General features: G+C 42.7%; 1 protein-coding gene and 1 long non-coding RNA gene across 2 annotated transcripts in view; one reads left to right on the top strand and one right to left on the bottom strand.

Annotated features, from left to right (window-relative positions):
* Window positions 1-978: 978 nt before the first annotated feature.
* Window positions 979-17,175, bottom strand: part of LOC143805156 (uncharacterized) — a 56,669-nt gene continuing 40,472 nt past the window's right edge. The window contains exon 3 of the long non-coding RNA XR_013221183.1: window positions 979-1,110. This is a non-coding gene — a long non-coding RNA (uncharacterized LOC143805156). The remainder of the gene's footprint in view (window positions 1,111-17,175) is intronic.
* The window catches only part of GATA1 (GATA binding protein 1), a 35,672-nt gene continuing 19,999 nt past the window's right edge, over window positions 1,503-17,175 (top strand). Inside the window, exons 1-2 of the mRNA XM_077284095.1 lie at window positions 1,503-1,658; window positions 16,743-16,930. Coding sequence (XP_077140210.1) covers window positions 16,753-16,930 — 178 coding nt within the window. The 5' untranslated portion in view covers window positions 1,503-1,658; window positions 16,743-16,752. The remainder of the gene's footprint in view (window positions 1,659-16,742; window positions 16,931-17,175) is intronic.

Raw genomic sequence — 17,175 nt, 5'->3', positions numbered from 1 at the left:
CCAGGTCACCATATACCCCCACAAATAATGGTGGCTTATAAGAGGCTGCACTACAAGGAGAAGCTCACTGCAAGGTACCCATCTTGCCCTTGACTTAAAGGTTTTTTTTCCATCTAAGACATTTACGGCATATCTATAGTATAGGCATATCTGTCCGGTAGAAGCACGTAGGACCTTCATGTATCTAGAAAAAGTCAGGGGAGCAATGGACTCATTACAAAAATCACTTTGCAGATGGTTATCATACGTGTTGTCCCCCTCATTGACCACGCATGGATGATAGTCCTAAGTATAATCCCAGTGCAGTATATACACTTCTCAGCAGTCGGAGGCCATTGTACAGCAGCCTGTATGCTGCTCTATAGCAGTCTGTAGTCCGCAGGATAAAGATCTGCAGTCAGGACATGTGTAGTAACCCAGTTCTCGAAATACGAGCAGTCATTTCATCTCCCCTCTGCCTGTAGCCTTGCAGGGGGCTTGTGCTCATTGTTGAATTCAGCATGGAGAAGGTTAATTGATGCAGCAGGACTGGGGCTGTCCTCTGTGGCTAGGCTGGTGGCTGGTCCCTTCTCCTCCCTGTTGGCTGCTCAGAAGTGATAAGATGCTATCTGATTCTTAAGAGACAAGTTTGGCACAGACTGACATCAGTTACACGGAGGAGGGAGTTGTGGTGATGAGAGGAGGGAGTGGCGGGTAAGCTGTAACCTCAGGAGCAGAAGACGGTCCAGCGGTGCCCACTATCACTGCTCCCACGATACAGCACTGCGCCCCTAACCTCTGCACTGCCACCGGCCTCAATCAGCCAGAGCTGGGGGGACAGGGGCACTTGGCAACATTGAAAACTTTTTTTTAGCAGAACATTTGACATTTAATTCACAAAACACATAATAAATTTGCATCCATGTTCTCCTTCCTTTTTTTTTCAAGGAGTGTGTGTGTGTGTGTGTGTGTGTGTGTGTGTGTGTGTGTGTGTGTGTGTGTGTGTGTGTGTGTGTGTGTGGTCAACAAGATGTCATAAGACCTAAGAACTGTGGTTCCTTTCATTATCAGGGGCTGAAGTGAGCGTCAGCTTTCTGGCAAGCCTTCATTTCTGTGCGGGGGAGCAAAACCCTAGAAAAAGACAAAAAAAATCCCATTCCCAGAAATATCAGTTAACTCTTTCTCTCCTGTGGAAATTTCCATTTCTATCTATCTATCTATCTATCTATCTATCTATCTATCTATCTATCTATCTATCTATCTATCTATCTATCGTTTTATGTTGGCAGCTAAAATATACCAGCCTTTGCAATTTGTGGTAATCCAGTTTAAAAATCTAATATATGCTATATTATAAGTTCAGAGGTCATTTATGACCCTGTATATTAATTAGGGGTGCTGGTGCAATAGGTCCCAGCCTCCCCACCCCACCCTTGTACAGTGGGACCTTTCTCCAGTGCAGGCGGGGCTACGGAAGGGACCTGCTTGTGTGGAGGGACTAGTGCCTATAAGGGGTACGGGTGTCTGGGAGAGAAGAGGTGTACTGTCTGTACTAAGGCAAAGGATTACTGGGGTCAGGGTGCACCCGGAGGAGGATCTGCTACCGAAACCAAGAAATTTGGGGTGAATCTAGAAAAGAGGAATTCAACAAGGTGCCTTGTGTCGTTCTCCTGCCGGAGGTAAGTCCTACACGCACATCTATGCATACGTGGGAGATCACACTAGATCCCGGACTGATGTAGCAGAGCTGAACTTGTCCTGTAACTTGTGCCCACACGCAGTCCTGACACTCTGCTACATCGGTAAATGTGCAAATCTAGCATTTTATCACATAGGCCCCTTGCTGAAATCATACATTGAATCTTGCACTGCACATAAAATGTGTATACGTGTACCTGCAGGAGGATTCACAAATGGATCTCGGACTTTCTAAGAAAATGAAGAAAAATAAAACTCCCTTATACCGTCCTGTCCATGAAGCATTTTATATCATCAGTGACATTATATACATTCTATAGTTACAGTAACCTGCACATTTTCATTGCAAATATGTCTATAATAAATACATATGTATAATCTTTATATTCATATATTGCAGATGACTATTTCAATATAAGAAATATATGTATATATATATATATATATATATATATATATATATATTAGGGTGTAAGGATACATAGTATACATACGTGTGTGGATATGGAGATACACCAGTGTATGACAGAGTATAATTTAGATTGTGAGCCCCATTGGGGACAGCGATGATAATGTCTGTAAAGCGCTGCGGAATATGTTAGCGCTATATAAAAATAAAGATTATTATTATATCGTATACATAATGTATAGAGTGTATACGTGTGTGTGTGTGTATATATATATATATATATATATATATATATTTACTGTGAGGAATCCGTCATCCTTTACTATTGTTGTATCAGATGTACAGTGGGCACGGAAAGTATTCAGACCCCTTTACATTTTTCACTCTTTGTTTCATTGCAGCCCTTTCGTAAATTCAAGAAAGTTCATTTGTTCACATTAATGTACACTCTGCACCCCATCTTGACTGAAAAAAAAACCCAGAAATGTAGAAATTTTTGCAAATGTATTAAAAAAGAAAACCTGAAATATCACATGGTCATATGTATTCAGACCATTTGCTCAGACACTCGTATTTAAGTCACATGCTGTCCATTTTCTTGTGATCCTCATTGAGATGGTTCTACTCCTTCATTGGAGGCCAGCTGTGTTTAATTAAACTGATAGGACTTGATTTGGAAAGGCACACACCTGTCTATATAAGACCTCACAGTGCATGTCAGACCAAATGAGAATCATGAGGTCAAAGGAACTGGCCAGGGAGCTCAGAGACAGAATTGTGGCAAGGTATACATCTGGCCAAGGTTACAACAGAATTTCTGCAGTTCATAAGATTCCTAAGAGCACAATGGCCTCCATAATCCTTAAATGAAAGAAGTTTGGGGCCACCAGAAGTCTTCCCAGACCTGGCCATCCAGCCAAACTGAGCAATCGTGGGAGAAGAGCCTTGGTGAGAGGTAAAGAAGAACCCCAAGATCACTGTGGCTGAGCTCCAGAGATGCAGTAGGGAGATGGGAGAAAGTTCCACAAAGTCAACTATCACTGCAGCCCTCCACCAGTCGGGCCTTTATGGCAGAGTTGCCCAACGGAAGCCTCTCCTCAGTGTAAGACATATGAAAGCCCGCATAGAGTTTGCTAAAAAACACATGAAGGACTCCCAGACTATGAGAAATAAGATTCTCTGGTCTGATGAGACGAAGATAGAACTTTTTGGTGATAATTCAAAGCAGTATGTGTGGAGAAAACCAGGCACTGCTCATCACCTGCCAAATACAAACCCAACAGTGAAACGTGGTGGCAGCATCATGCTATGGGGGTGTTTTTCAGCTTCTGGGACAGGACGACTGGTTGTCATTGAAGGAAACATGAATGCGGCCAAGTACAGAGATATCCTGGATGAAAACCTTCCAGAGTGCTCTGGACCTCAGACTTGGCCGAAGGTTCACCTTCCAACAAGACAATGACCCTAAGCACACAGCTAAAATAACAAAGGAGTGGCTTCAGAACAACTGTGACCATTCTTGACTGGCCCAGCCAGAGCCCTGACCTAAACCCAACTGAGCATTTCTGGGGAGACCTGAAAATGGCTGTCAACCAACGTTCACCATCCAACCTGATGGAACTGGAGAGGATCTGCAAGGAAGAATGGCAGAGGATCCCCAAATCCAGGTGTGAAAACTTGTATCATTGCCATGAAGACTCATGGCTGTACTAGCTCAAAAGGTGCTTCTCAATACTGAGCAAAGGGGCTGAATATTTATGACCATGTGATATTTCAGTTTTTCTTTTTTATTAAATTTGCAAAAATTCTCCTTTTCTGGGGGGGTTTTCAGTCAAGATGGGGTGCAGAGAGTACATTAATGAGAAAAAAAATGAACTTTTTTGAATTTACCAAATGGCTGCAATGAAACAGAGTGAAAAATTTAAAGGGTTCTGAATACTTTCCGTACCCACTGTATGTGTGTGTGTGTGTATATATATATGTACACTGCTCAAAAAAATAAAGGGAACACTAAAATCTCGCATCCTAGATATCACTGAATGAAATATAAAGGGGTCTGAATACTTTCTGTACCCAATGTATCTTATCTTATAATGATAACCCCTGACTTCACAAGTTTCTTATCACTTCATGATTGCTGCTTCTGAGAAAGCTGAGTAGTAACCAATATGGCTGCAATGACGGCTCCCCCTGTGTTTTCACCCAGCTTTCCTAGACCCCTGAATGGCAATTCTCCTGAGTCATGCATTGATACATCACAGGTTTGTTAGAGCTACATAAAAGACAGACCAGCTGCCATGTTAGTTGGCCCCCAGATTTCCAAGTAAGCTAAGTGGCTAAGGCAACAACATGTCAGGAACATATGGGGGGGTAAGCCTTTATTTTAAAGGGATTGAGGTAAAAAAAATAATGTGTATGGATGTAGTGTCACTAGGATCACAGTTCACTATGCTCTGATACATCTATATAGATAAAGCCGCAGCTCTGGAGAATGATGCAAGATGTAACTCAGGATCAGTAATGTATGTACACAGTGACTGCACCAGCAGAATAGTGAGTGCTGCTCTGGAGTATAATACAGGATGTAACTCAGGATCAGTAATGTAATGTATGTACACAGTGACTGCACCAGCAGAATAGTAAGTGCAGCTCTGGGGTATAATACAGGATGTAACTCAGGATCAGTAATGTAATGTATGTACAAAGTGACTGCACTAGCAGAATAGTGAGTGCAGCTCTGGAGTATAATACAGGATGTAACTCAGGATCAGTACAGGATCAGTAATGTATGTACACAGTGACTGCACCAGCAGAATAGTGAGTGCAGCTCTGGAGTATAATACAGGGTGTAACTCAGGATCAGTAATGTAATGTGTGTACACAGTGACTGCACCTGCAGAATAGTGAGTGCAGCTCTGGAGTATAACACAATATATGTTATATGGTTTTGGTGTTGTGAGCTCCCTTTAATAAGCTATTTTTTCCACCAGATAAGTTATGATTTATCATGTTGTAGGGATTATGTAAAATGAAATTTGCATGTCAGTAAACATTTATGACATTTTGCTCACTTGATTTTTCCATCATCTGGACTCCTCTTAGGCAGGCTTTTACTATAGGATTTGGAAAAAAATGGAGAACTATATGCCTGTGGTGTTCTTATGGTCATTATAAAAGGTGGGATAGAGCTAAGATGAATACTGTTACCCAAAAGTGCAGACTGAATGAAGTACCTGTGACTTCCTTAGCCTTGTGGTACTTATGGCCTCGGTGTATATACCTAACATGAGACAAGTTTAACATTGACAAGATCCCGGTATGTTCTCTAGAACTCGGCAGGTTCCATTTTCAGTTTCTACCTGTCCACCCAAATTGCGTCTTCCCTCTAAAATAGAAGGTGATCCTTATTTTTGGCTTGGGGACCCTCTACCTCCCCAGAGTTTTCTCAAGGAATATTATGTCTTCCAATTTTCATATTCTTTGTCTTACGATGATGAACCCTTTAACTCGGTAATTTCTGTTTATATTGTTGAATTCCTTAGAAATTTGAGGTTTGTCGCACAGATCCCCGCTCACTTCCTTTTTGAAATGATGGTCATAGTTTGTGAAATCTCTAACAACGGCCTCTGCTGCCTCACAGACATTAATAATGACACTCCGGGGCAAATCGTGCACTAATTGGGATTCAGACGTGACCATCATGTTTGAAGCCCCGCGTCCTGGACGAACCACCAAGGCATTCTACCTACCTGTTTCTTGTCACACAATATACTACCTCAAACAATACAGATTGGGATCCAGACAGGAACATCTTCTTAGAGGCCTTTTGTCCTGGATAAATCTTTTAGGTCTTTGTTTTTACTTCCCTTATGGTTTTTTTATTCCGGTAACTTCTGGCTTGGAAAATGACGTAACGTCCACTATATACTGGACTCTTTGTGGCCTAATTGGGATCTAGACAGGACAATTTTTTTCAGAAGCCATATGTCCAGATCGAACCCTTACGGCCTTAGTTTTTTTCCTCAAGTGTTTACTAGTGTGATCCCGACCCTAGCAGAAGACTTCATCCACTAGAAGTTCATGCTCGGAACTTATAACTGTGCTCTCCATCTGGCCAAACAAGTCTACTTCACCACCCTCATTACATTACTGGTAGACAATCCCAAACCACTGCATGAAACATTCCACTCTCTCCTGAGCGCCAAAGTACAGGCCCAGTGGTGTACCACCAATGGTGGCAGACCACGCGACTGTTATGGGTCCTATTAGCCAGGGGGACCATTGCCAGCGCCCACAGCGGGCCCAACCTCTGCCTGTCATCTCCATCGCGAGCAATGAGGTAGGAGGGAGCGTCAGCTGACTCTTGCTGCCCCATCATTCTTACTTAGCGTCTGGACGTGTTACAACAGCGTGCTCGCTGTACTGAGATGTGCCCCTCTTCACACTACATGCCCAGCACACCGCAGCATCAGGGGGAACGAGGAGAGGTGAGATTTGAAATTATTTATTTTAATCTGTGACTGGTGGCCATGAGGTGTGCATTATATTTTATGGAGGACCATGGGGGTGTATTATATTATGAGGGGTGCATTATATTGTATGAGGACCATGAGGGTATATTATATTATGAGGGGTGCATTATATTGTATGAGGACCATGGGGGTGTATTATATTATGAGGGTTGCATTATATTGTATGAGGACCATGGGGGTGTATTATATTATGAGGGTTGCATTATATTGTATGAGGACCATGGGGGTGTATTATATTATGAGGGGTGCATTATATTATATGAGGACCATGGGGGTGTATTATATTGTATGAGGACCATGGGGGTGTATTATATTATGAGGGTTGCATTATATTGTATGGAGGACCATGGGGGTGTGTTATATTTTGAGGGTTGCATTATATTGTATGAGGACCATGGGGGTGTATTATATTATGAGGGTTGCATTATATTGTATGGAGGACCATGGGGGTGTATTATATTTTGAGGGTTGCATTATATTGTATGAGGACCATGGGGGTGTATTATATTATGAGGGGTGCATTATATTGTATGGAGGACCATGGGGGTGTATTATATTATGAGGGGTGCATTATATTGTGTGGAGGACCATGGGGGTGCATTATATTATGAGGGCTGCATTATAGTGTATGGAGGACCATTGGGGGTGCATTATACTGTATTATGAGGGGTGCATTATATTGTATGGAGGATCATGGGGGGTGCATTATATTATGAGGGCTGCATTATATTGTATGGAGGACCATTGGGGGTGCATTATACTGTATTATGAGGGGTGCATTATATTGTATGGAGGATCATGGGGGGTGCATTATATTATGAGGGCTGCATTATATTGTATGGAGGACCATGGGGGTGTATTATATTTTGAGGGTTGCATTATATTGTATGAGGACCATGGGGGTGTATTATATTATGAGGGGTGCATTATATTGTATGGAGGACCATGGGGGGTGCATTATATTATGAGGGGTGCATTATATTGTGTGGAGGACCATGGGGGTGCATTATATTATGAGGGCTGCATTATATTGTATGGAGGACCATGGGGGTGTATTATATTTTGAGGGTTGCATTATATTGTATGAGGACCATGGGGGTGTATTATATTATGAGGGGTGCATTATATTGTATGGAGGACCATGGGGGGTGCATTATATTATGAGGGCTGCATTATATTGTATGGAGGACCATGGGGGTGTATTATAATATGAGGGGTGCATTATATTGTATGGAGGACCATGGGGAGTGCATTATATTATGAGGGGTGCATTATATTGTATGGAGGACCATGGGGGGTGCATTATATTATGAGGGGTGCATTATATTGTATGGAGGACCATTGGGGGTGCATTATACTGTATTATGAGGGGTGCATTATATTGTATGGAGGATCATGGGGGGTGCATTATATTATGAGGGCTGCATTATATTGTATGGAGGACCATGGGGGTGTATTATATTTTGAGGGTTGCATTATATTGTATGAGGACCATGGGGGTGTATTATATTATGAGGGGTGCATTATATTGTATGGAGGACCATGGGGGGTGCATTATATTATGAGGGGTGCATTATATTGTGTGGAGGACCATGGGGGGTGCATTATATTATGAGGGCTGCATTATATTGTATGGAGGACCATGGGGGTGTATTATATTTTGAGGGTTGCATTATATTGTATGAGGACCATGGGGGTGTATTATATTATGATGGGTGCATTATATTGTATGGAGGACCATGGGGGGTGCATTATATTATGAGGGCTGCATTATATTGTATGGAGGACCATGGGGGTGTATTATATGAGGGGTGCATTATATTGTATGGAGGACCATGGGGAGTGCATTATATTATGAGGGGTGCATTATATTGTATGGAGGACCATGGGGGGTGCATTATATTATGAGGGGTGCATTATATTGTATGAGGACCATGGGGCTGTATTATATTATGAGGGGTGCATTATATTGTGTGGAGGACCATGGGGGGTGCATTGTATTATGAGGGCTGCATTATATTGTATGGAGGACCACGGGGGTGTATTATATTATGAGGGGTGCATTATATGGGGGAGTTCATTATTTTATGAGGGGTGCATTATATTATATGGAGGACCATGGGGGTGCATTATATTATGAGGGGTGCATTATATTGTATGGAGGACCACGGTGGTGTTTTATATTATGAGGGGTGCATTATATTATATGGGGGAGTTCATTATATTATTAGAGGTGCATTATATTGTATGGAGGACCATGGGGGGTGCATTATATTGTATGAGGACCATGGGGGTGTATTATATTATGAGGGGTGCATTATATTGTATGGAGGACCATGGGGGTGTATTATATTATATGGAGGACCATGGGGATGTATTATATTATGAGGGGTGCATTATATTGTATGGAGGCCCATGGGGGTGCATTATATTATGAGTGGTGCACTATATTGTATGGGGGTGCGTTATATTGAGGGGTGCATTATATTATATGGAGGACCATGGGGGGTGCATTATATTATATGGAGGACCATGAGGAGTTCAATATATTATCAGGGGTGCACTATATTGTATGGAGGACCAAGGGGGGATACATTATATTATATGAGGGGTGCACTATATTGTTTGGAGGACTATGGGGGGGGTGCATTATATATGAAAGGTGCATTATATTCTATGGAGGACAATGGGGAGTGCATTATATCGTATGGAGGACCATGGGGGTGCATTATATTGTATGGGGATGCATTATATTGTATGGAGGACCATGGGAGTGCATTATATTGTATGGAGGACCATGGGGTGCATTATATTGTATGGTGGACCATGGGGGGTGCATTATATTGTATGGAGAACCATGGGGGTGCATTATATTATATGGAGGACCATGGGGTGCTTTATATTGTATGGAGGACCATGGGGGTGCATTATATTGTATGGTGGACCATGGGAGGCGCATTATATTGTATGGAGGACCATGGGGGGTGCATTATATTGTATGAGGACCATGGGGGTGTATTATATTATGAGGGGTGCATTATATTGTATGGAGGACCATGGGGGTGTATTATATTATATGGAGGACCATGGGGATGTATTATATTATGAGGGGTGCATTATATTGTATGGAGGACCATGGGGGTGCATTATATTATGAGTGGTGCACTATATTGTATGGGGGTGCGTTATATTGAGGGGTGCATTATATTATATGGAGGACCATGGGGGGTGCATTATATTATATGGAGGACCATGAGGAGTTCAAAAGACCTGGGTGTATAGGTGGATGACAAACTCATATTCAGTGGCCAGTGTCAGGCAGCTGCTACAAAGGCAAATAAAATAATGGGATGTATTAAAAGACGCATAGATGCTCATGAGGAGAACATAATTTTACCTCTATACAAGTCACTAGTTCGACCACACTTAGAATACTGTGCACAGTTCTGGTCTCCGGTGTATAAGAAAGACATAGCTGAACTGGAGCGGGTGCAGAGAAGAGCAACCAAGGTTATTAGAGGACTGGGGGGTCTGCCATACCAAGATAGGTTATTACACTTGGGGCTATTTAGTTTGGAAAAACGAAGACTAAGGGGTGATCTTATGTTAATGTATAAATATATGAGGGGACAGTACAAAGACCTTTCTGATGATCTTTTTAATCATAGACCTGAGACAGGGACAAGGGGGCATCCTCTACGTCTGGAGGAAAGAAGGTTTAAGCATAATAACAGACGCGGATTCTTTACTGTAAGAGCAGTGAGACTATGGAACTCTCTGCCGTATGATGTTGTAATGAGTGATTCATTAATTAAATTTAAGAGGGGACTGGATACCTTTCTGGAAAAGTATAATGTTACAGGGTATATACACTAGATTCCTTGATAAGGCGTTGATCCAGGGAACTAGTCTGATTGCCGTATGTGGAGTCGGGAAGGAATTTTTTTCCCCATGGTGGAGTTACTCTTTGCCACATGGGTTTTTTTTTGCCTTCCCCTGGATCAACATGTTAGGGCATGTTAGGTTAGGCTATGGGTTGAACTAGATGGACTTACAGTCTTCCTTCAACCTTAATAACTATGTAACTATGTAATATATTATCAGGGGTGCACTATATTGTATGGAGGACCAAGGGGGGATACATTATATTATATGAGGGGTGCACTATATTGTTTGGAGGACTATGGGGGGGGGGGTGCATTATATATGAAAGGTGCATTATATTCTATGAAGGACAATGGGGAGTGCATTATATCGTATGGAGGACCATGGGGGTGCATTATATTGTATGGGGATGCATTATATTGTATGGAGGACCATGGGAGTGCATTATATTGTATGGAGGACCATGGGGGTGCATTATATTGTATGGTGGACCATGGGGGGTGCATTATATTGTATGGAGAACCATGGGGGTGCATTATATTATATGGAGGACCATGGGGTGCTTTATATTGTATGGAGGACCATGGGGAGTGCATTATATTATATGACAGGTGCATTATATTGTATGGAGGACCATGGGGGTGCATTATATTGTATGGAGGATCATGGGGAAAGCATTATACTGTATGGAGGACCATGGGGAGAGCAGCATTATAGTATATGGAGAACTATGGGGAGTGCATTATACTGTATGTAGGATTATGGGTGGCGTATTATACTACATGCAGGGCTATTTAGGGCCATTATAATATTTGGAGGGCTATGTGGGGGCAATAATATTGTATGCAAGCAATTATATAGTGTGAAGGCTTGTGTGGGGTCCATGTTGTGTGGAGGCCATTATATTGTATGGAGGGTTATAGGGGCTATTATATGGTGTGAGAGGTGTGGGGTCATTATATTGTATGTAGGCCCATTATACTGTATGGAGGGTTGTGTGGGGGTCACAGTTGGGGGATCATACTGTGTTGGGGTCACCATACTTTATTTTGGGAGTTGAGGTGGGGTAAGGTAGGGTCATTATACAATGCATCTGAGTGCTAATGTTGAGGGATTCACCTTGGGGGTATCATACTGTGTTTGAGGGGGGGGGGCACTTTTTTTGGTATCATACTTTATGGGGGCAGTGAAAGAGAAATCTAGGACTCCCGCAGGGGTAAAATTACCTTGTAAAAGCTGCAAAGTTGTGATATATGCTCTTCTGTGACCCTGAGAATTATTTGCTAGTGGGAGGGGGGTCCAATTAACTTCTGCTATGGGGTCTATGAATTCTATGTACACCCCTAAAAAGGCTCATGTAGCCAACATCTGCAACATCTTACAATCTGACCAACAATTTCCTAGAAAAAAAACAACCATATCCATCAGGACATTTTCACACAATCCCCTCAGAGCCTGGATCCCCTTCTCTCCCGCACCTCAAGTTCACTTTCCACCTTTTGAACCTATTACGGAAGAAGTTACCCGGCTCCTCGCTTCTTGTCACCCTACAACCTACACCAGTGACCCTATTCCCTCTCTTCTCCCCCAGTCTCTGCCCAGTTGTCACTGCCTTCCTAACTAAAATATTTAATCTCTCTTTGTTTGGCTATCTTTCCCTCCATCTTCAAACACACCATCATAAACCCATTACTTAGAAAACCATCCCTTGAACAGAAATGCTCCTCTAAATAACTACAGACCGGTCTCTAATCTTCACTTCATGTTGAAACTTTATGGAAAGCTTGGTTCACTCTCGTTTAAACCGCTATCTCTCAGATAACGTTCTTCTTGACCCTTTAAATCCAGTTTCCGCTCTTTACATTGTACAGAAACTGCCCTCACTAAAGTCTCTAATGATTTACTAACAGCTAAATCTAATGGTCACTGCTCCCTGCTGATTCTCCTGGATCTGCAGCATTTGCACACTGGATCACCAGCTCCTCCTCACCATGCAAAGAAACTGCCCTTTCTTGGTTCTCCTCCTAGCTTTCTGACCGCTCCTTCACTGTATCTTTTTCCTCTAATCTTTTCCTTACTGTCGGGTTCCTCAAGGCTCGGTATTAGGTCCTCTCCTTTTACTGTCGGGGTTCCTCAAGGCTCAGTATTAGGTCCTCTCCTCTTACTGTCGGGGTTCCTCAAGGCTCAGTATTAGGTCCTCTCCTCTTACTGTCGGGGTTCCTCAAGGCTCAGTAATAGGTCCCTTCCTCTTACTGTCGGGGTTCCTCAAGGCTCAGTATTAGGTCTCCTCCTCTTACTGTCGGGGTTCCTCAAGGCTCAATATTAGGTCCTCTCCTCTTACTGTCGGGGTTCCTCAAGGCTCAGTATTAGGTCCTCTCCTCTTACTGTCGGGGTTCCTCAAGGCTCAGTAATAGGTCCCTTCCTCTTACTGTCGGGGTTCCTCAAGGCTCAGTATTAGGTCTCCTCTTACTGTCGGGGTTCCTTAAGGCTCAGTATTAGGTCCTCTCCTCTTACTGTCGGGGTTCCTTAAGGCTCAGTATTAGGTCCTCTCCTCTTACTGTCGGGGTTCTTCAAGGCTCAGTATTAGGTCCTCTCCTCTTACTGTCGGGTTCCTCAAGGCTCAGTAATAGGTCCCTTCCTCTTACTGTCGGGGTTCCTCAAGGCTCAGGCCAGCTCCCCTCCTCTTCTTTCTAAACACCTCCCTTATTGTACAAACCTTCAGCAGATTCAGTCTTCAGTACCATCTCGATGCTGATGACACTCGATTATACATATTGTCTCCTGACATCCTGACATCTCCATGCATTACTACAGAATATCAGGGATTGTCTGTCCGCTGTCTCTAACATCACCTGAATTTGTCCAAAATTGAACTCCTTGTGTTTCCTCCCTCCACTAACCCACCTATACCCAATATTGCCTGGGGTGGTCTTACCATAACTCCCCAGCAGCATGCTCACTGTCTTGGGGGCCATACAGTGGGGGAAATAAGTGTTTGATCCCTTGCTGATTTTGTAAGTTTGCCCACTGACAAAGACATGAACAATCTATAATTTTAAGGGTAGGTAAATTTTAACATTGAGAGATAGAATATCAAAAATAAAATCCAGAAAATCACATTGTATAAATCATATAAATTTATTTGTATTTTGCAGTGAGAAATAAGTATTTGATCCCTCTGGCAAACAAGACTTAATACTTGGTGGCAAAACCCTTGTTGGCAAGCACAGCAGTCAGACGTTTCTTATAGTTGAGGATGAGGTTTGCCCACATGTAAGGAGGAATGTTGGTCCACTCCTCTTTGCAGATCATCTCTAAATCATTAAGATTTGGAGGCTGTCGCTTGGCAACTCAGAGCTTCAACTCCCTCCTTAAGTTTTCTATGGGATTAAGGTCTGGAGACTGGCTAGGCCACTCCATTACCTTAATGTGCCTCTTTTTGAGCCACTCCTTTGATGCCTCGGATGTATGTTTTGGGTCATTATCTTGCTGGAAGACACAGCCACGACCCATTTTTAATGTCCTGGTGGAGAGAAGGAGGTTGTCACTCAGGATTTTACGATACAAGACTCCATCCATTCTCCCATTGATGCGGTGAAGTAGTCATGTGCCCTTAGCAGAGAAACACCCCCAGAACATAATGTTTCCACCGCCATGCTTGACAGTGGGGATGGTGTTCTTTGGGTCATAGGCAGCAATTCTCTTCCTCCAAACACGGCGAGTTGAGTTAATGCGAAAGAGCTCAATTTTTGTCTCATCTGACCACAGCACCTTCTGCCAATCACTCACAGAATCATCTAGGGGTTCACTGTCAATCTTCAGATGGGCCTGCACCTGTCCTTTCCTGAGCAGGAGGACTTTGCGGGCACTGCAGGATTTTAAACCTTTACGGCATAATGTGTTAGCAATGGTTTTCTTGGTGACTGTGGTCCCAGCTGCCTTGAGATGATTAATAAGTTTCTTCCGTGTAGTTTTAGGCTGATCTCTCAGCTTCCTCATGATCAAGGATACCCCACGGGGTGAGATTTTGCATGGTGCCCCAGATCGATGTGGATTGACAGTTATTTTGTATTTCTTCCATTTTCTTACTATTGCACCAACAGTTGTCTCCTTCTTACCCAGCATTGTAGCCCATTCCAGCCTTGTGCAGGTCTATGATCTTGTCCCTGACATCCTTAGAAAGCTCTTTGGGCTTGCCCATGTTGTAGAGGTTACAGTCTGACTGATTAATTGAGTCTGTGGATAGGAGTCTTTTATAAAGGGGACTATGTAAGACAGCTGTCTTTAATGCAGGTAACGAGCTGATTAGGAGCGTCTAACTGGTCTGTAGGAGCCAGAACTCTTAATGGTTGGTAGGGGATCAAATACTTATTTCCCCCACTGTATGTGACACAGAACTTTCCTTTATTCCCTATATGTGATCATTCTCTCATGTCATATGCATTTTACAAACATCTCTAGAATTCAACCTTTTCTCTCCTTTGAACCCTCTTACTGTCGCTTTTTTTCATTTTACTTCTCCTCCCTCACCTCAGTCTATGACCGTACCGTGCTCTAAGGTTTGCAACTGATCTAAGACTAACATCCTCCATAATCTAAACCTCGCACCTCCGTCTCCAAGACTTCTCTCATGCTGCACCAGTTTTCTGGAATGCGCTACCCCGGACGATCCGACTAATACCTAGAGCCTGCATTTTTAAATGCACTTTAAAAACATCTCTTTGGACAGATTAACACAAAAGTGTCCACTTAACCAGAGGGAATGGTGCTTCATTTCAATTATAGCAACACGTTCTGGTACCCAATAACACCAGAAATTCTGGAGAGATCCATAATATTAAAATTAATATAACTTTACTAGTAATTTTTCTTAAAAAATAAATACAACACAATATTATTTTTTTCAAATTCTCATGGAACATGTAACCAGGATCCCGATTGGTTGCTCTAGACCGCCCCATATGTTAGCACCTCTCCAGCCATCAGACAAATCCCCCCTTACAGATAGGACAGAAGCGTGCCAGGAATAATGCCCCCTAATCTGCGCGTACATCTGGTACTCGGTGCAGCGGACATATGACGTGAAGACTGACCAGTATTTTGACACCGCTGTCAAGATCTCCAGCTGATAAGTTCATTAAGGAAACGAGATCTGACTTCCTGTAACGGAACAATGTTTGTTTTTATCGGACTTTTTGAAAGAAAAAAAAACCCTTGTACTATTGGTTTAACGCGTTAGTCACTGACTAATCTCCAGCGCAGTGCGGATAGACCCTAGCGATGTCTAATACGGATCATTAGATGTGTGTTAGGGTCCTCCTTAAAGGGGCGTTTCCACCTAAGGAAGATATTACCCATAAACAATGTAACCATTCCTCAGTTTTAGCTGTTTAGGGGAAAGCTAGCTGATGATTTGGCCGCTCTAACATTAGTTATCACTGATCTGCTTGGTCAGGAGATTACATAGCCCGATATTATCACCGATCTGCATAGTGGGGGATAGCTACATAACTAGGTACATTTACTGTTCAGAAGCCTGGGAAAGCTGGGTGGCACCCACAGAATAACAGAGACTTCGTTTTTTTTAATAAATAGTCATTATCGGGCGCCATATAGATTGATGTCCATGTGGGCAGTGCAATGGTGCCCATTAGTGGTTGGAACCCTCATCGTGGAGGAGGCCAAAACAACTCCATGTAGTGACAGGTCCTCTGAACTCCTGCAGGGCTTGCCCTTCAGTACCTTGGACAGCGGGCATAAAAGGAGATCAAGCACAGGCCCTATGAAGGGATCCTTTACCACTAAGCCCCCAAATATTAATACAAGGAAGACCCCAAAATGAGGAGAAAGGATAGGACGAGCCTGCACAAGTGAAAATATCTCCATCTGAGCATTGGCCTGTAGTTATATACTTGTCCACAGGAGGGCAGTATTGTAATGATATTTCTCATATAGGGCAGTATTATACTGCCATGTGGTGCTGGGGTAGTAGAGAATCACTTGGATTTGGGACATTATTGCATAGGGATTATTGTTTCTGAGCCTACAAATATGTGTAGAGCAGTTGTCACTTTCTTTACCCGACTCCTTTTTAGCAGCTCCTGCAAAGTGCATATATCAGCAGGGGGTGACCACTGAGCAAAGGAGGAAGCCTTGGTCATCTCGGTTAAGAGCACTAAAATGAATGATGGTTACTATATATTGTACATTAATTGTACCTGTGTTGTAATGTATGCCAGGTGCCCAGTAATGGAATTCACATCTCTATCCGGGAGCCAGGAGCCGATACCCCAGTACTCAGACACTGCCCTTACCCAAACCCCTGAGGAGTCCGACTACTTCTACACCCTGGGCAGTGATAATAGCCCATCTCAATATGGCGGACCTTTGTCCAGTCGCGAAGTGACAGCTTTCCGTCATTCTTCAGGTGCGTAATGCAAGTTAGATACAATTTCATTTATCTTACTTGCATGTAGAAGTGGTATTATAGTAGTTTTATTCTTATACAGGTCCTTCTCAAAAAATTAGCATATAGTGTTAAATTTCATTATTTACCATAATGTAATGATTACAATTAAACTTTCATATATTATAGATTCATTATCCACCAACTGAAATTTGTCAGGTCTTTTATTGTTTTAATACTGATGATTTTGGCATACAACTCCTGAT

The sequence above is a fragment of the Ranitomeya variabilis genome, chromosome 2, assembly GCF_051348905.1.
Source record: "Ranitomeya variabilis isolate aRanVar5 chromosome 2, aRanVar5.hap1, whole genome shotgun sequence".
In the NCBI taxonomy this organism is placed as follows: Eukaryota; Metazoa; Chordata; class Amphibia; order Anura; family Dendrobatidae; genus Ranitomeya; species Ranitomeya variabilis.
The sequence above is the reverse complement of the archived record's forward strand: the minus strand, read 5'-3'. Positions and strand labels throughout refer to the sequence as shown.